General features: G+C 37.1%; 1 protein-coding gene across 7 annotated transcripts in view; it reads right to left on the bottom strand.

Moving 5' to 3' along the window:
- TPX2 (TPX2 microtubule nucleation factor) overlaps window positions 1-21,098 on the bottom strand; it is a 50,412-nt gene that overhangs the window by 20,784 nt on the left and 8,530 nt on the right. For 6 of the 7 annotated variants that reach the window (XM_058562981.1, XM_058562974.1, XM_058562975.1 and 3 more), the window contains 6 exons: window positions 17,255-17,431; window positions 14,786-14,908; window positions 8,974-9,100; window positions 2,825-2,950; window positions 1,760-1,888; window positions 130-251 (listed from right to left, as the gene is read on the bottom strand). In XM_058562981.1, the coding sequence (XP_058418964.1) occupies window positions 130-251; window positions 1,760-1,888; window positions 2,825-2,950; window positions 8,974-9,100; window positions 14,786-14,908; window positions 17,255-17,360 (733 nt within the window). In that variant the 5' untranslated portion in view covers window positions 17,361-17,431. The remainder of the gene's footprint in view (window positions 1-129; window positions 252-1,759; window positions 1,889-2,824; window positions 2,951-8,973; window positions 9,101-14,785; window positions 14,909-17,254; window positions 17,432-21,098) is intronic. The other variant, XM_058562977.1, reaches the window with a different exon arrangement.

A 21,098-nucleotide genomic window follows, 5' to 3' on the forward strand; every position in this document is an offset into this window, starting at 1 on the left:
TAAACACATCTTTTTACGCTGACTACTGACCAAGAAAGACTTTTTTTGCCTTAGAGACTTCAAAAAACCGTACACTAAGATTATGGGAAGCACCCCTCATAAATCAGACTCAACCAGAGCTGAGCTGACCTGCTCCTGCAAGAGCAAGTTTCTTGAATTCTTCATTCTTTTTCCGCATCTCCACCACCTCCTGCTGCATTTTCATTCTCTTCTCCAACTCTTGCTCCTCAGTACTTTTTAGAATCTTCCGTCTAAGTGGCAAATCAGTAAAAGAGATAAGAGAAGAAAGGACAAAGAGGCTCAATGATTCAAAATAATCTAAAGGCATTATATAGATTAGATTTTTAACCTGTGAGAAAATAACCATCAAAACCAAAAGTATTATCTAGTAAATCAATACTGAATATGATAACACTATGAAAAAAAAAAAAATCAAGATGCACAATTTGTACCAAAATATTGAAAAAATTTCAGAAAAAATAGTTAAAACAGACTATACAATATATTACAAAAGATCCACAAATTTGACTATAAAATGATTAGCTCTTATGCCAGAAGAAAAACTAAAATTAAAATACCAGTAGAATGGGGAAAACATTAGCAACAAATATGGCAAAAGGTTAATATACACAAAATATATACTGTGATAGAGAGGACAGACTTAGGAGTAAGCCAACTATGAGCTCAAATCTCAGCCCTGTTATTTCATTTCCTGCCTACGCAATCTTGAGAAAACTATTTAACCTGAGCCTCAGTTTTCTCCACTGTAAGATGAGGAAGATAAATACTCATCCTCACAGAACATTTGTGACTCTTACATCAGATAATGTTTCTGAAGTACTCGACAGCACAAGTTCAATTTAAAGTAGCCATTCTTAGTAACGACAACATCACTAAGACCACTTATAAATAAATAGAAAGGGAAACAGACAATTCACCCAAGAAGAAATATGGGAGAGATGTTTGTAATAACAGCAATATAACCTTGTTAGCAAACAGATAAAAATCAAAATAATTTAACGCCATCAACATTATATCAATTAAATTTGAAATAATTTTAAAAGCCAAAAATAATTCAAAGCAGATGAGACAAGAAAATAAAATATTCATTCAAAGCCAATGGCACTGTAAATTCATTTCAGAAATAAAATTGGCAATGAATATCAATAGCCATAAAACTAGTCGCACTCTTTGATCAAGGGATTTCTCGTTCCTTATCTTGAGGAGACTAAAAGAAAGGAGGAGACTCAAAGAAAGGCTCTGCCTATAAAGATGTTCACTGATTACTTATAATAGTGAAAAACTGGAAACTGCATTTTCAACAAGAAATGGTTAAATATAATTTGATAGAATATTAACAATCTATCAAAAAAGGATAAATGTGAAGATTTCGTAGTACAAGAAAAAACATATGGCAAGTGAATAAAGCAGAACTCAAAGGTTGTTTATACACTGATTGTGAAAATATTTTTTTACTTGAGTAATGACCACAAGGGAGCTTGGCAAAATAAAAATTGTTCAATTTGGTAGTAAGAATCTTTACTTTTTTTCCTTTTATATTTTTTTTAATTTGCTTTAATAGTATATTTTTCTCAATGTTTAAGACCTGAGCACCACCAAGACATAAAACAATTCACTTCACCATGGTTACAGCTTTAGGAGTTTCCCAAGCTCCACGTGCACCAAACAGACTGCAGACATACCCATTTGTCATTTTACTCTATTGACTCTAAAGTCTAAATTCAGGAAAGAAGCATACCTTACAGGTGGTATACAAGATACAGTATGTCTGCTCTTGACTTTCTCTGGGGAAGACTCATTCTTTTCGGAAGTATCTTGAGGAGCATTGCCTTCTTCCTCTCCCTCTGGCTTCTTTTTATTGCTAGAACTTGAGTTCAAAAGGACAAAAAATATCCCCTCAATTCCCTAAAGCATACCCAGGTTCTACCCTCCTCCCCAAATCCAGCACACATGGCTTACATTTTCTCATTCTTTAGGACAACAAGCATGCTTCAACTGCAAGATTCTTCTAATAGTATCATCAGATCATATATACCAACGACTACGATGGGTAAACTTTGAGAACACCAATAGAAGCCAACGTTAAGAATTGTCTGCTGATGGTTCAGGAGGGTGGGGAGGGATTCCAACTGCTCATCATCAAATGCACAACCGGCATTGCATAACTGGCACAAATGTATAACTGGCAGACAGCTAATTACCTTCCCAATATCTATTCCACTTTCTGTCTTATTAATACAACTCCAATTTTGTTTGGGGTGGCAACGTACAAAGGCTAAAGTATTGTACTTGCTTCAACAGCCTCTACTGCAACTAAGCGGTATCCAAGTGACACAGTTGGGCAAGCGAGATATAACAGGTGTGTCTGGAAAATATCTCACTTTCGTGATATGAGTGCTGCCCTTCTTCCTTTGCCATAGCCTCCTTCTTCTTCTCTTGAACATGGATGTGATAGCTGAGATATAGCAGCTATAATGTGATAATGAGGCAACAAGCACAAGGAAGAAGCTAAGAAACATAGAGCAGCCATCTTGAGCAACAAGTATGAAAAAAAAGCTAAGACTCACAGAGATGCTGCCCAGGCATTTTTTAGTCACTGAACCAAAGCGAACAGCAACCAAACTTCTGTGAAGCAAATAAATCACTATTCTTTAAAACACTCTAGCTGAATAGGCTATTATTTACAGTAAAATACAGTCCTAACTGATAAGAATAAGAACAAGCACCGTGTATTCTGCTTGCTATTAACTATAGGAGCAAACAACAGCTTCTGTCAGCTGTGGCAGAAGCTGTGGCTACTTACACTTTCATTTTTTTGGATGGTGGAATCTCAATGATCACAGGAGTAGCACATCTCTTGGCTTTCATTTTTACATGGTGTTTTTCTTTCTGTTCCAAATCCTTCTGAGCAGAGAGTCTAACAGATCTTCTGTGGTAGAGGAATTGACAAAATTTATCTGAAATGAATACATCTACTACAGATACCCAAATGTCCCTCAGAAATGTGAAAGTATGTCAAATTGCAAAGGGCTATACAAAGTTTAGCGGCATCATTTCCACCCTAAAAATCTAATCTCTTCTTGTCTTACTGATAGTTTTTGAAATTTCATCATAAAGTGTTGGTACTTAAATGTGTTTTGGTATTTATAAATTAGACCTCAATAAAGCTATTTTTTTTTTTGAAAAGCCACTGGCAAACAACTCATACAACTCCCTCCTTTTATAGGTAAAAGTCAAAAAAGATGAAGTGACCCTGTTACATACCTAATTGCTGTCAGATTTGAAATTAGAGACCAGATCTCCTGGAAATTGACTAAGATATTTATTTTCTCCTTTTTCTTTTAGCCACACACCCCTTTTCATGTCAAAATATAACACATACCAAAAAGTACACAAAACAAAGTTAAATGATTACAAAGTGAAGACTCATGAAATCACCTAAGCTAAGAAACAAAACACTGGAAGCAGCTGCTATCTTGACTTGTTTTACAGTAATCATTACTTTTTCTTTTTTTTTTTTTTCTGGTGAGGAAGATCAGCCCTGAGCTAACATCCGTGCTAATCCTCCTCTTTTTTTTTGCTGAGGAAGACCGGCTCTGAGCTAACATCTATTGCCAATCCTCCTCCTTTTTTTTCCCCAAAGCCCCAGCAGATAGTTGTATGCCACAGTTGCACATCCTTCTAGTTGCTGTACGTGGGACGCGGCTTCAGCAGGGCCAGAGAAGCGGTGCGTTGGTGCGCGGCCGGGATCCGAACTCGGGCCGCCAGTAGCGGAGTGCACGCACTTAACCACTACGCCACGGGGCCGGCCCCATTACTTTTTCTTTATCATTTTACCATATAAACATGCATTCCATAAACATGGTACATTAGTTTAGAAAGAAAGTAAAAAACAAACAAAAAACTTTATATGACATAATCAGACTACTATAAGTATTTTTTTCTGTCTGGTTTATTTCACTCCACATTAGGCTTATGAGATTCAACCACACTGATTCACGTAGCTTTAATTCATTGATTTTCAATGCTATATGACATTTATTGTAGGAATGTACCGCTATTTACCCAGTCTACTGTTGATTCTCCTATATGTCTCTGGGTGCACATGTGCACACGTGGCTGTTGGGTATGCTAAGTCGTAAGATTGCTAGGTCATAGGACATTGGTTATGTCAACTGAAGTGTTTTCCAAAGTGCTTGTACCAATTTATGCTTACACTGGCAAGTTTATTAGAGTCTGCTTTGTTCTACACCCTCCTGAACACTTGGTGTTGTCAGATGATTTAATTTTAGCCATATTAGTTGGTGTGTAGTAGAACTTCATTGTGGTTTTAATTTGCTTTTCCCTGATTACCAGTAAGACTGAGCAACTTTTCATGTTTACTGGCCATTTGGTTATCCTCTTTCATAAAGTGCTAGTTCAAGTCTCTTGCTTGTTTTCTAGTGAGTTGTCAATCTTTCTCTAATTTATTAGTAAGAATGCTTTATGTACCATGAATATGAGCCCTTTGAAGGTCTTATGTGTTACAAATATCTTCTCCCACTATGGGGTAAGGCTTATTACTCTCTTTATAGGATCATTAGATTAGATAAATGTGCTCAAATACATCAAACCCCATCCCCATTATGGTCAGTGCTTTAACTGTGTGTATCTTATTTAAGAAATCTTTCCCTATTCCAAGGTCATGAAGATATATTCTCCTATATTTCCTAATATGAGTTTTAGCTTTCACATTTAGATCTACAATCCCCCTAGAACTGACTGTTTTATATGGAGTGAGGTAGGGGCCAATTTTCATGTTGTTCTATTTGGATATCCATTGTCCAAGCATTATTTATTGAAGGGGGTAAAAAAAATCCTGTCCCCATAGGTCTGTAGTACCACTTTTGTCATATACCGTGTCCATATAGGCGAGAGTGAGTTACTATGTGATTCCACTAGTCTCACTCATCCTTGAGTAATACCACAAAGCTTTAATTACTGTAGCTTTATAATATGTCTTGTTATCTACTAGACATTTGAAAAGTATCTTGGCTATTCTTGGACTTTTGTATTTCTGTATAAATTTTAGCATTAATTTATCAATGTCCCAAATGAAAACCATTGGGGTTTTTATGGGTATCGCACTGAATCAGATCAGTTAGAGAGAACTGACATCTTTACAATACTGAGTCTCCTAATCCATGAATATGGTATGTCCTGCCATTTATTTAGATTTTAATTTCTCTCAACACTTCCTGTATAAAAGTCCTAAACACTGTAAGACATTATTATATTTTCAATTTTTTATGCTATTGTATAGAGTACCTAATTTTTAAATCTTTATTATGGAGAATTTCAAACATATTAAAAAATGAAGAGAATAATATAATGAGCTTCCAGGTACTCATCATTCAGCTTCAAAAATTATCAACTCACAACCAATCATGTATCAATTTTCCCTCCATCCACTCCCCTAGATTTTGAAGCAAATCTCAAACTTCATATCTTTAATCTGCAAATATTTTCATATTAATCTCTAAAAGAAAGTACTCATTAAAAAATACATGGAGTAATGAAGAATGAATTCATCAAGCAAATCTACCTGCATTTTATTACAAAATGTAGACAAAATACAACAATATGACTATCTGAAGGCACTGGAGAAAGTGACCAAAAGCAGGCAGAAAACAGAGGAACGTGTATCCATGATAAACAGCAACTGCAAAGGGTAAGAATTATGAGTTAGTAGCTTTTTTGCCTGAAGGTGTTCCCCAAACATGGCAGCTCCAGCAGCAGAAAATTCCAGTCTCACTTGCTAAAGATAACAGAAAATAGAATCAAGGCCAGTACAGCAGCTGGAAATTTAGGAGGAAAATCCTGGAAGTGAAAGAGCTACAGAAAAGATGTCACCCAAAATCGGAGCCAAAACTCTGCACAAATTCCTGCTTGGCTGCTAAACAATGTATGTTAGGGGGTAACTGAAATCCATGCAGTTTTCCAATCCATCAAATTAGCCCCCAGCATCCGGGGGTAAAATGAAAAAGCAAGCAGAACATGGTGAGTTGTCCATCCTTAAAAGATTACTGCACTAGGGAAGGCTAGCGAGTCTGCTGCTTCTTTTATTAAGTGTATTCCCCAGTGTGTGTATAGTAGGAATGGCACAAAGCTAAAGTCTACTAGCTTGAGGTGTCAGAAGCCAAACATTGGGGCTGGCAAAACAGCTGGAAATTTAAAGGCAAAACTCCACAAGCAAGAGAACCACAGAGAGGATGAACACTTAAACCTGAGTATAAACTCTACTCAAAGTCTTGGCTGAACACTAAACTTCACAGGCACAGGGGAGACTCCAGGAAGCCAGACTAAAAAAGCAGCAGATACATGAATGGCCAATAATCACATGAAAATGTCATCAATATCCTTAGTAATCAGAAAAATGCAAATTAAAAACCCAATGAAATATCATTAAAAAGACTGGTAATACCAAGTGTTGGCTAGGATGTGGAGCAGCTGAAACTCTCATATATTGCTAGCCGGAATGTATAATGTTACAGTCACTTTGGAAAACATTCTGGCTGTTTCTTATATACATAAACTTAACAGTATGGCCCAGTGATTCCATTCCTAGGCATTTACCCAAGAGAAACACATGTCCTCACAAAGACCTATAAGCAACTACTCATAGCAGCTTTATTTATAATAGCTCCAAACTGGAAACAACTCAAATGTCCACCAACCAGTGAATGGATTAAATATATATGGTATATCTATTCAATAGAATTTATTATCAGCAACAAAAAGAAACAAAATACTAATACGTGCAATGAGACATGGATGAATCTCAAAAGTACATACTAAGTGAAAGAAGTCAAATGTAAAAGAGTACATATTATATAATTTCATTTATAAAAATATCTAGAAAAGGCAAAATTAATCTATGGTGACAGAAATCAGAACAGTGGTTACCTCTGGGTGGGAGAGTGAGAAGGTAGAAAGAGCAGTAAGGATTGACTGCAAAAGAGTAGGGACGAGAGAACTTTCTGAAGTGATAGAAATGTCCTATGTATTTTGATCATGGTGTTGTGGTTGCATAGTGGTATATATTTGTCAAAAGGAATCAGACTATACACTCAAGATCTGTACATTTTACTATATGCAAATTAGACCCCAATAAACTTATTAATTTTAAAAAATGGACTACGAATCATAAAAATTAGAAAGAAAGAAGGCAAAGCACATGAAGAAATGACCATTTTGAACCATTACTTAAATTCAACATACAATGATGTTATAAAGTCAAGAGAAGACTTGCTGGATGTCTTGAGGGAGAAATGACTAGCAGATGAGATTCGAAAAATTAAAACATATATTTGTGCTAAAGCAATACTTCCATGGAAAAATTATTATTACAGACTAAGGCTTTGTTGACACTTAACTATTCTGTGTCAAAGAAGTTTTGGCCATCTTTTAGCCTATCCATGGAAACCATGTGAAAATAAAACAGTAGGGAATTTATACAGTTATCCACACTTCCTATTCCATCAGCTGTTCCTTTCTAGATTAGGTATCTTTGGACTAAGATAAATATGAGAGCTGAGATAAATGGCACTAATGTTTTACCTCTTATTATGCATTCTCATAATGCAGTATCATTTGCAAAGTACTGTCACATATTATCTTATTTGTCCCTTTCTTATAATAAGCCTGAGAGATAGAAAAGATATGGTTATTCTCAGTATACTGAAGTTTTTGAGTGGTAGAAGCACCTGCCTTTAAAACAAAATAAAACAAAAAACCATTCAGGTCTTCTGACTCTGAGAGCAGCTAGCTTCCTGTCATACCATTATTTCCAAAATTCAGTCAAGATGAGGGACAATTTTAGTAATTATATACATATACAAAATGGAGAAGCCAAGACACTAACACTTTCTTGTATTCTGAAGGAATCTATAGGACACTGGGCCCCTTTTTTGTAGGCCTCACTTCACAGTCTAAGCATGGAACAGAAATCATAGAATCAACCAAGAGCAATCTCTTAAGACTCCTGTGATATATACCTAGCTGGTTGAAATTTCATAGAATTCTTTGATTAAAATTAGCTTCTTTACCAGAAAAGATTAGGATAAGCTTGCATAATTCCATCCTCAAAAGGTGATACCCTTATGCCAGCATGAGGCTTTGCAAGGATAATTTCATCACTTCTGAGCAATAATATTATAAATACTCTGCCATTCCTCTTCCTTGAGGATATTCCGGGTGACATTAAAGTATAAGGTAATAATCAGTCCTGCAATTTAAACACTATGTGAGTGGTAATTATTAGACAGCAAAAATTTTAAAAACCCTAATTTGAACAGATAAGTTTTTGATTAGTGCCTTCTGAAGGCAACTAATATTAAGACTGACAGCTCCCAAACACTGTGTTTTTATTATCAAAAAAAGAATACTGACACAAAATGCAACATTCAAAGACAGATGTTCCGAGATCACTAGAGCCAAGGGTGCAGCTTAACCCACACATGCATCCATTTGTTCATTCATCAAGTATTTTTTCAGCTTCTGCTCCTTCCAGACACTGTTAGGCACCAGTGATATATGATACATGATACTTGCCCTTATAAAGTTTACTTACAACCTATAAACATGGGGAAAAAAAATCTGTCCAAATCCACATGAATAAATGTAAAATTACAACCCATGTTGATGGTGCAAAGAGCAAGGGCTTTGGAACCAAACTGATCAGTTTGAATCCTGGCTCTACAATAAACTTGCCTTGGGCAAGCAACTTAGTACCTCTGAGCCATTGTCTATAAATTAAGCATATTACCTACAACTCATAAATGTTATGAAGATTAAATAAGGTAACATAAAGAGTCTAATACAGTATGGGACACCTAGTAGGTGCTCTGTTCAGTAACTATTCTTTGAACATTATTTATATAACTGCCACTTTTGAGGCCAAAACAGTCTTACCTCCGAGGCTGAGCTGGAATGTTTTTTGATGTAGTTCTCTCAACTTCCAGGGAAGAATAAGCATTTGATGGAATGGATTGTTCCACCAGATTTTCTTTTTCTGCCTCTTTGTAGTAAGTGTTGTCAACTGCAGGACAGCAAAAACTAGTCAGCACTCAAATCTCAAGGAAATAAGTTGGAGATGAGACACACATCTATATATATATATATATATGACTTAATACAGAATTCTAGATTGAAAATTTTATGTATGTGTGTATGTCTATATATATAGCCCTCCTAAGCAGTGGAACCTTTAGTTCCAGTGAAATCTTATGTAGATGACCGATTTATAAAAGCTACTTTGGTTGAAGCAGAAATGAAGTATCCAGGGCCCTGCCTATTTGTCAGCCTAAGGAACCGTCTCAGAAAAAAACATCCCAAACACACCCTCATGACATTTTAAAAAGATAAAATTCTGACTACTCAGCCATAAAAAAAGACAAAATCGTCCCATTTGCAACAACATGGATGGGCCTGGAGGGTAATATGTTAAGTGAAATAAGCCAGAAAGAGAAAGACAAACACTGTGTGATCTCACTCATATGTGGAATATAAACCAACACATGGACAGAGAAAACTGTATTGTGGTTACCAGGGGCAATGGGAGTAGGGGGTGGGCACAAAGGGTGAAGGGAGACATGTATACGGTGATGGACAAACAAAAATGTACAACCCCAAATTTCACAATGTTATAAACTATTAAAACATCAATAAAAAAAAAAAAGGGGCCGGCTCCGTGGCTTAGTGGTTAAGTGAGTGCGCTCCACTGCTGGCGACCCGGGTTCGGATCCCGGGCTCGCACCGACGCGCTGCTTCTCTGGCCATGCTGAGGCCGCATCCCACATACAGCAACTAGAAGGATGTGCAGCTATGACACGCAACTATCTACTCGGGCTTTGGGGGGAAAAAATAAATAAATTAAAAAAAAAAATCTTTAAAAAAAAAAAAAAAAGATAAAACTCTGAAAGCTTCCATAGAGAAAAAGAAATTACCTAAGATGTAAAGAAAATAGGATAAGCGGAACTCCTCATCAGCAACACAGAATGATAGAATATGAAAGAACAATGCCTTCAGAGTAGCCAAGAAAAAAATTTTTTAATCTACAACTCTATATTAAGTCAAACTTTCAATTGTATATGAAGGTGGAACAGAGACATTTTCAGACATGCGAGAACTTCAAGTTCTCTTCTGCCGTACCTAATCTTAGGAAGCTCCCTAAGGATGTACTCCTGCAAAATGAAGTACAAATGAAAGAATACAAGAAAGAAGACATAAGATCCAGCAAACAAGGCAGCAAAGATATTAAGACGATATTAAGAAAAATAATGTCCTCTGAAAAAAAAAAGCAGTTATAACTTCCAAGGATCATTGTCCAATATGAAGCAAGCTAAAGTATGAGAAAAATTTAAGTAATTGATGAAGTTTAAAGAAAAGAGAATCCACCTGACCTTGATGAAAGGATCATCTTTATGTGGCCCAGGGGTTGTGACAATGGAACTGAGGCGAACCAAGCAGAAATGAGAAGGAATACAGTTACATCACACTAACTGATCTGGCATCGAACAATATTTACATAATCATAATAGTGTAAATATTGCTGATATAGTCATTTTATCAGGCATTATGGGTATAACCACCTGTTCAATTCAAAACAGTAAGAGTTAAAAGATGCAGCATTTGAGAAAGGAGACTGGGTATAGGTGTGGGAAGGGGTAGGAGATATTTTATCAAAAAGTATTCTGATGATACCATGGCCATCATGATACAGAAACAGAAAAAAGTGCTATGAGAACAATGAGAAAGGAACAAACAAGTAAAGGCTTCATGGAGGAAATAGCATGTGACGGTATAGCTTATGAACTGAGCCTTGATAAAAGAAGAAAACTCGAACCAGATAAAGGGGAAGAAAAGTCAGGCCATTAAAACACATTTCATGCATTATTTATTCCAGAGAACAATCATTTGGCTCATTCTTTAAAGAAATTTTTTTTATGGAGGGGAGAAAAAGATGTAGAAACAAAAAAATGATAGTATATTATGTCAAGGCTACAATAGAGGCACTTATCCCAATTAAAAGGCAGAGATGATTATATTAAACAAAAAAGCAAGACCAAACTATATACTGCCTACAAAAAATGCACTTAAAACAAAAAGACACATCATGCTAACACTAATCAAAAGAAAGCTAGAGTGACTATATTAATAACAGACAAAGTAGATTTCAGAGCAAAGAATCTTATCAGAGATAAAGAAGAGCATTTCAAAGTGGTAAAGTGGTCAATTCATGAAGATGACAAAGCAACCTAAATATTTATGTATCTGGGCCATAAAACAAGTCTCAATACATTTAAAAGGATTCAAGTCACAGAAGCACGGTCTTTGACCACAATGGAATTAAATCCCTCAAGAAATCACTAACAGAAAAGATTTCTGGAATCCCCTCCCCAAATATTTGGAAATTAAATACATTTCTAAATAACACATAGGTAACTTGCAACTAGTAGATAAATAAGTCACGGAGATCAAAGAAGATCTCAAAAGAGAAATTAAAAGTATTTTGAATGGAATGAAAATGAAAACAGCATATCAAATTTGTGGGATGTCACTAAAGCAGTACTTAGGGGGAAATTTACAGCAGTAAACACATTAAAAAAGAAGATCACAAATCAATGACTTCAGGTGTCACCATAAGAAACTGAAAAAAAAAGGCATATTAAACCTAAAGTAAGTAGAAGAAGGGAAACAATAAAGATCAGAACGGAAACCAATGAAATAGGAAAATAGGAAACAAACAAACAAACAAAAATCAGGGGCCAGCCCGGTGGCATAGCAGTTAAGAGCGCGTGCTCCACTGCGGCAGCCGGGAATTCGGATCCTGGGCGCCCACGACGGCACCACTTGTCAAGCCAATGCTGTAGCGGCGTCCCATATAAAGTGCAGGAAGATGGGCACGGATGTTAGCTCAGGGCCAATCTTCCTCAGCAAAAAGAGGAGTATTGGCGACAGACGTTAGCTCAGGGCTAATCTTCCTCACACATACACAGAAAAACAACAACAACAAAAAAAATCAATGAAATCAAAAGCTGGTTCTTTGAGAAGATTAATAACACTGATAAATCTCTAGCCAGACTGATTAGGAAAATAAATAGAGATGACACAGAGTACCAATATCAGAAATGAGAGAGGTGACACCACTACAGACTCTATAAATATTAAAAGGATAATAAGGAAACATTATAAACAAATTTTGCTTATAAATTCAACAACTCAGATGAAATGGACAAATTACTTGAAAGGCAAACTACCAAAGCACAGTCAAGAAGAAACAGATCATCTATATCTGCTAAAGACATTGAATTTGGGGCCAGCTCAGTGGTATAGTGGTTAAGTTCAAATGCCCCGCTTTGGTGGCCTGAGGGTTTGCAGGTTCGGATCCTGGGCGCCGACCTACGCACTGCTCATCAAGCCGTGCTATGGTGGCATCCCATATACAAAATAAAGGAAGATGGACACAGATGTTATCTCAGGGCTAATCTTCCTCAGCAATGAGGAAGATTGGCAACGGATGTTAGCTCAGGGCCGATCTTCCTCACAAAGAAAAAAGAAAAAGAAAGAAATTGAATTTGTAGTCAAAAACCTTCCCACAAAGAAGCCTCCAGACCCAAATGTCTTCACTGGTGAATTCTACCAAGCATTTATGAAAGCTATAATATCAATTCTACACAAATTCTTCCAGAAAAATGAAGAAAAGGGAATATTTATAGAGTAAGGCCAGCATTACTCTACCAAAATCAAACAAAGGCATCACAAGAAAGGAAAACTACACACTGATATCACTCATGAATAATAGATGCAAACATTCTTAACAAAAATGTAGCAAACTGAACCTAAAAATATATAAAAAGAAAAATACCATCATGACCAATTGGAGTTCATCCCAGAAATGCAAGGTTGGCTTAACATTGGAAAATCAGTGTAATTCAACATATTAACAGACTGGAAAAAAAAAATCATATAATCATCTCAATATATGCAGAAAAGGCATTTGACAAAATGCAGCGTCCATTACTGATAAAAATTATCAGCGAAACAGGAATAGAAGGGAACTTTCTCAGCCAGATAAAGGGTATCTACAAAAAAGCTACAGTTAACGTCATACTTAATGGTAAAAGCCTGAATGCTTTCACCCTAAGATCAGGAATGAAACAAGCATGTCTACTCTTTCCACTCCTATCCAACATCCTACTAAAGGTTCTAGCCAGTACAATATGCAAGAAAAAGAAATAAAAGGCATATTCGCAGATGACATGATCATCTGTGTAGAAATCTGATGGAAACTCCAAAAAGCTACTAAAACTAATAAGTGAGTTTAGAAGGTTGCAGGATAAAAGATCAATATATAAAAATTAATTTTATTTCTTTGAACTAGGAACACAATAGGAAATTGAAATTAAAATAGAGGTATGAAAAGTGGTTTGAGAACACAAATAAGGGAATCAGAGAAAAAAGGATATTTGAGCTGGACCTTGAATGATGAGTAGGAACTTTGGACCTTGAGTGATGAGCAGGAACTTTTGAGTTAGATTAAGGGTATTCTAGGCAGAGGGACCAACACTAATAGACAGGTGGGAATGTATAATAAGAAAGAACATAAAGACTCTGAGGTGCCTAAGGGGCATGCATGCAAGCAGTGTGCATGGTCTTTGCCACATAATGGGCCCAGCAGAGGTCTCTTGGTCTGGGGCCTACTGTTACCAAAACAATCATAAACTGAAAGTGGTCCAGAGAAACTAGGTAACATTACATCCCTTTTCAATTCAAGAAGAGCACAAAGACCATCAACGCAACAGAAAATCTGCCGCACTTAATGAACTAATGAAATTCACCTGAGGATACAGCACTCAGGCCACAGGCATTCCAAGCACGTCAAGTGAAACATGCCACACAGTTCTAATCCCTTGTGCAAGAAAGACGGATGCAAAAGTTCAGGGCCCTTGTCCAGAGCCTAAATTCAATAGATATCATCTGTACTCATGAATTATTTGAAAGTCAGCCTAGCAGCTCAGACTCTGCAAACTAGAGAAGTTTCCTGAAAATACAGCTATTTCCTGATACAGCTCCTCTAGTTAATGGTGTAATTGAGGCCAATTTCAGATTTACCCATAAGAGTAATTTTAAAATGCTCTAAATTGATTGTAGTGGTGGTTGCACAACAACTCTATGAATACACTATAAAAAACACTGAAATGTACACTTCAGGTGAATTGTATATGTGAGTTATATATAAACACAGCTGTTATTTCAAGAAAAAAATCATTTTCAAGGATTTATGACCTCTTAAAGAATGCTTCTTTTGTTCTGACCAAATAGACAATATTCTGCAGATTTAGTAACCACCAGTTTAAATGTCATTATCTTTTAAAATCAGGTACATGACTCAAAGAACTCTTGTACAATGGCAAGCAGTACATTCTTCTCTCCTGCTATTTTGTTTCCCAGCCAGACCTGGTTAGGTTACATTAAATCTTGTCATAAAAAGAAAACAGTTCTGTTTCTGGCAATAAAATTCTATGTTAGCTTAAGTTCCAAGACATTAAAAAACAAAAGTGTAGTACATCATTAGTTTCACCTACACCATGAAATAAATTAGCCCATTTTACCAATAATAAACGAAGGGATACAGCATTTAGGTAATTCCTCAGATCCCTCAGGCAGGCTCCTAACTCCATCATTCTGCCAAGAAGCTTTTTGCTAAGATATTCTTTCTTACCTGGTCTCAGAGGTGTGACAATAGCTTGCTGAGGATTAGCCTTCCTCAGCGGAGTTTTGCCCTGAAAAAGCCCTCTTGCCCCATTCTTCCCAGGAAATGTATTCTCCAAATTGGCCTTCTCCTCTGTGAAAAGGTAAGAGCATTGTCATCTAAACAATCAGCAAGAAAGCAAAATAAATCAGGGCCATGCACTTAAAACGCAGCCTAAAGCCCCCTACCAAGTACACTTCCAACTCATTTGGCAAGTACAAGCAAAGTTAAAATGATCAAAAGGAACTGAGTACACATTATACAACAGAGATAGAGACTGTAAAAACTATCACTAAAACACTGGCAACACTGAACAATGTATTAGAGAAAAGGAGGAGAAGTGCAGATTCTGCATTGTGAATAGCTCCTTATCTTTGCCTGATACACATTTAGGACAATACAAGCATGAACTGACCTTATCCACCACCTAAATACATCATGTTCCTCTTAAATCAAACTGTAGCCACCAAGATCTACAGGACTTATGAGTGACATCTTATAGTCTATTTGAGGTGAGGTTCTTTCTCAGCTAGCGTGGTGAGAGGGGAGTGTGGGGTGTGTGAGGATGGAGTAGAACTAGGCTCTCTCAAGGAATTATATCTTAGGTTCTGCTGTGCCCGAAAGTCAGAGCAAAGCACTGAAATGTCTGTTCTACCAATAGCCTACTGATAGAAGCTTCAGAAATGCAGTGAGCCCCAGGAATAACACTGTGCATGTACACTGATAGCAACTGTGTAAAAAGATGTGATTATTTGGAAGAAAACTAGAAAGTAATATATTAGAACTAAGGTGGTTTTGAAAAAATAGTGGGATTAATTTTTTTCTTCCAAACTTGAATAGTATTGTTATACTAATACAATAGTCCCCCCTTATCTATGGTTTCACTTTCCACGGTCTCAGTTACCTGCAGTCAACCGTAGTTCAAAAATATTAAATGGAAAATTCCAGAAATAAATAATCATAAGTTTTAAATTGTGTGCTCTTCTGAAAAGCATGATGAAATCTTGCACAGTTCTGCTGTCCTGCCCAGGACATGAATCATCCCTTTGTCCAGTGTATCCACTCTGTATACGCTGCCTCAGTTATCAAATCTGTCATGGTATCGCAGTGCTTGTGCTCAAGTAACCCTTATTTTACCTAATAATGGCCCCAAAGCACAAGAGTAGTGATGCTGGCAATTTGGATATGCCAAAGAGAAGTTATTGTTGTTAATATATATATGTATACAGCCTTCTCCTCTGTGAAGAAGAGCATCATCATCTAAATAATCAACAAGGAAAATATTCCTCAGGGATAAGAGGGGACCACTGTATTTCCTTTTTTAGTTTTAAAAACCATAGAAAAAGAGGTAGTCAGACAACCCAGCCTTTTCCTCAGGGTTTCAGTGAAGCAGGGGCATGGGGAAGACTCCTATAGGGCAGTTGGCCCTCTTACCCACTCTTTCTCCCATGCCACTTCCAACAGACACCTCCTCTCAGGATCCCCACTGGACAACATTAAAGTCCTTTTCCAAGAGAATGGCATAGGCCATCACATTTGGACACTGTACTATAAGTGATAAGTGCAGCTGCAATGAACTCATTTTTGTCCCCCATCACATATGGATTTCTCTTAATAAGGAGGATAAGGACATGAGAAAGAATAAAATGAAGGGGCTCCAGCAACTACTAGCCTGACATACCACTGGTCTCACGTATTATTCCAAAGTAATATAAAAACATAATCACATCCTCATTTATTGTTGGCCTGGTGTCAGGGTTTGTGCCATATTACATGACCCAACATCAGGCAATCCTATCTCTGTTTGGGGATTGAGTTAAGAGTAGCATAATCCCTCCATTTAAAAATGAATTGGAGAGATGTAGCAAGAGGGAGGTGAGTGTAGTTATAAAAGGGCAACACTAGGATCCTTGTGACGTTAGAACTGTTCGATATGTTGACTGTGGTGGTGGATACACGAACCTACACAGGTGATAAAATTGCATAAACTTAATACACATAAACAAAAATGAGTACAAGTGAAACTGGGGAAATCTGAGTAAGACTGGTGAATTGTATCAATGTCAATATCCTAGCTGTAATATTATATTCTATGCCCAATGACAGTAGAGCAAGTTTTTATGTGACTGTCATCATTACAGACATGCTTTGAGTCCTAGAATTTCACTTAACTTAGTTTCATCTGGATTTTCCCATATGTCCCTAAAGCTTAAATATTTGTTATTCTTAACTGCAAAATAACATTGATTTGTACTGACAGTCCATTCCCAAAATACTGGGCATTTCAATTATTTCTATCTTATCATGGATGACAAAGTATCTTGGTGCAGGAAGGAATTTATACTTTAGTTATTTTCTTGCAACTCCTATTTTTTGAAAGGTCCTCAGAACAAAGCAAGCCACTAACCCTTAAAATGGCCAGAGAAAGCACACACTTACCAAACCAAGAATCTACGTTTTGGGTATCTTCCTCATCATCCAAAGATGTAAAATTGATGAAGTCCATGGGAGCATCATAGGAATAAGAGGTTTTAACTTGTGACATCGTGCCCCCTCTTGGTGCACAAGAGCAGGTTTTTCCCAGTATTCGTGTCACTTTTCTCAACAGGTCACCTTCTAAGGAAAGAAGTGGTTCAGAAACTTGGCTGCACATTAATCTAACGTACTGATTCTCTAGCAATTACCTTGCTTTGACTACCACATTTGCAATTCTGAAAATCACTTGGATGATATGTCTTACTTTTCAAATCAAACAAAAGTTAACCTTTCTTTTTTGGTAACTTGAAGACACCTCTTGAGGTAAATATGCTGGAATTAGAAAGAGGCAAAGTTTGATGAGTACCTACAACAGGTCATGCCCTGTGCTAGATGTTTTACATTCATTATTTTCCCTCAATCTACTGTTTTCTCATCTCTAGCCTCCCCCACATCCAATTTACTCTCTCTCTGCCCTGAATTACCCAATTTCTGAAACACACCATTAAATTTTATACCTACCAACCAAAATCTTACTCATCATTCAATTCAGCTCTCTATAAACTCTTTCCAATTCCCACCTATCATACATAATTGTTACCTCTCCAAAGCCATAGTGCTTTGTTTACCATCCAATTTTATATGAGTTAACCTATGCAGATGTCTCTCCCAGTACACTGCAAGTTCCTGAGGACAAGGATGGATTTTACTCACTTGTGTATACCTCATCCATCAAGGTGCTTAGAACAGTCTCTCATACATAGTAAGAGCTCAATACAGTTTTGCCAAGTACAGGTTTTCTTTCCTTAGAAATATTTTCATAGAAATACTATTCCTGGACATGAAGAAAAAGACTTTAAAAAATGCATAAAAGGCAGCACATGATTAGGTAAAAGGAATAAGTCAAAGATATGGGCTCATCCCTACTCCTGTGTACAAAGTTCTACACTCTGTCCTGTGGAAATCTGTGTAGATTTAAAGTCAGCCTCCAGGGGCCGGCCCAGTGGCACAAGCGGTTAAGTGCGCGCGCTCTGCTGCGGCGGCCCAGGGTTCGCCGGTTCGATCCTGGGCGCGCACCGACGCACAGCTTGTCAAGCCATGCTGTGGCAGCCTCCCATATAAAGTGGAGGAAGATAGACACAGATGTTAGCCCAGGGCCAGGCTTCCTCAGCAAAAAAAGAGGAGGATTGGCAGATGTTAGCTCAGGGCCAATCTTCCTCACACACAAAAAAAATAAAATAAAAAAATATAAAGTCAGCCTCCACTCCAGCACTGTATGGTTAAGAAAACAGCTGGAAGTAGTCTGAAAAATAGCCTAGAGGCCACACTCCCTGGCAAATAATTTCTCTATGAAACCCAATGAGCCATTTGTCTTCATCCAGGGAACGACATGTACTTAAAGTATTCTCTATCTTGGAAGAGAAGTAGATACCAGTAATCACTTGCATACATGTTTATTAAATTATGTACCTTTCTTTAAGCTCTTATTTTATTATAAAAAATACATGCTCTTTAAAAAAATTAGATCACAAAAAGCTTTTATAAAAAAAATAGTAATCCACAATGCCACACTATTCCAGACTCTCTCCCTCTCTCTGTATATATATACACATACAAACTTTTTTTTTAAATGGGATCATTGACATTTTGAATCAACTTCACACATTGTGAGCATTTCCCGTGTCAATAAATATAGATATATCATCAATTGATGGCTGTATCATAATTTATTTATCCCTTATTTTTAAGCTTTTCCCAATATTTTTAAGATACAACCAGAATAATATTCTATTTTTTTTTTGTGAGGAAGATCAGCCCTGAGCTAACATCCACGCCAATCCTCCTCTTTTTGCTGAGGAAGACTGGCCCTGGGCTAACATCTGGGCCTATCTTCCTCCACTTTATATGGGACGCCGCCACAGCATGGCCTGACAAGCAGTGCGTCCGTGCGCTCCCGGGATCAGAACCCGGGCTGCCAGCAGCGGAGCGCGCGCACTTAACCGCTACGCCAGGGGGCCGGCCTCCAGAATAATATTCTTGTAGCTCAATTTCTGTAAACATCCATAATTCTTCCCTTAAGATAAATTCTTAAAGATGGAATTGCTGGCTCTTGATACATACTGTGAAAATGTTCCTCAGAAAAAGAGTAATACCCACTTACATTACCAGAGAGGTGTGCCACTTCCCCAAACCTCCACTAATTCTGGGCACTAACAGTCCTCAGTGCTCATTTTCTCTGTATTATACCACTATACCTACACTCTGAATCATGAGATTAGTTACACTCAACCTTTTTGCTGCTCAGTGGTTTGGCCACCATTTCATTACCTTCTCTCAGTGGACTGGGGTAATTCAGAAGGCACTTCAGTGCCTCAGAAACATTAGTTCTAACAAATATTTGGTTTACATAGTGACATCAACCTGTACATCAGAGAACTTCATCTTCCCATGGCCTCGCCTATGGACTCACTCACTGCTGCCAGAACTCCATAGATACCTTTATAACAATGCCCTAATTGAGGTACTTGGCATAGAAACATGACATTTTTGGAATTGGGAGGAATCTTAGATAATATCTAACTTTTGCAGTTTATAGATAAGTATTAATTAAAGCAAAAAGTGTCCTCCAAGATCATACAACAATAATACTAATGATCACGGTAAAAACAGTTACCAAAGATGCTCATATGTGCCAGGTGCCATGAAGTACTAAATACATACTATTTCCAATACTCTCAACAATCCTGTAAAGCAGCAATTATTACCCCTATCCTAGAAGAGGAAGCTGAAGGTAAGAGAGATTAAGTGACTTGCCCAATATCACACAGTTATGTCAAGGCAGAACTAGATCTAGAACTGAGGCTCCTGACTTCAGTACAATGTTCTCTCCACATCGTTCTGCCCTCTCACTCTGTGAATTAGAGAAGTATGTTGATGTAGTTAAGGATCTATTTGCATAGAAAATAGTACTATATTTATTTCTAAGTAGATCCATTCTCCATTGTCTTTTGCCCTGAACAGAGGATTCTTTATCATCCTCAGTCTAAATTTTTCATTCTCCCCCATTTCTACTTTCATTATTCAATTTAACTCAATAAGCTATTATTAGCAGTCCACTCATATTATACACTTGCTACCACCCATCAAATGTGGGCTTGATGACATCTGAGCTCCTTTCTCACTAACATTCAAGGATGAGACTCTATGTGTCGTACAAAAAGTAGATCTGTCTCAGACACAAAGGAATTTAAAATCTAGACAGGAGCTAAAGTCCTATCACACTCAATAAATAAGATAAAATAGTATACAACATTTAAATTATATAGTATGAACTATAAGTTTAAAGAGAATTAGAGATTCACATGGCTTAAGTCAAGCCAAGATTAAATATTTTTCATTGAGCATCATCAAAACAGTAGGAAGCACACTATAACGAAAGTCACCTCCCAGATCACCACCTTGCAAGCTCTAGAGTAGCTGTGGACAGTTCTGGGCAATGAGAACGAAGTAGGAATCTCCTTAGGGATTCATAGGAAAACTCTTACTTTAATGATACAGCTACAGCCCTTGTTTCTGCCCTTTCCCTTCACCTTTCTTCTTGCCTTGAAGGCAGATTTAATGGCTAGAGCTATAGCAGCCATTATGTACACATGAGTGGATGGCCAAGAGAGTAAGAGACATTGGCCCTAACATCACTGAGCTACTGATCATTGATGATTAAATATCAGCAACCACCAACCTCCAGACAGTAATTCTCTTTTTGTATAAGCCATTTTAGTCACATTTTCTGTCACTTATAGCCAAAAAT

This window comes from Diceros bicornis, chromosome 19 (assembly GCF_020826845.1).
Source record: "Diceros bicornis minor isolate mBicDic1 chromosome 19, mDicBic1.mat.cur, whole genome shotgun sequence".
NCBI classification, from domain to species: Eukaryota; Metazoa; Chordata; class Mammalia; order Perissodactyla; family Rhinocerotidae; genus Diceros; species Diceros bicornis.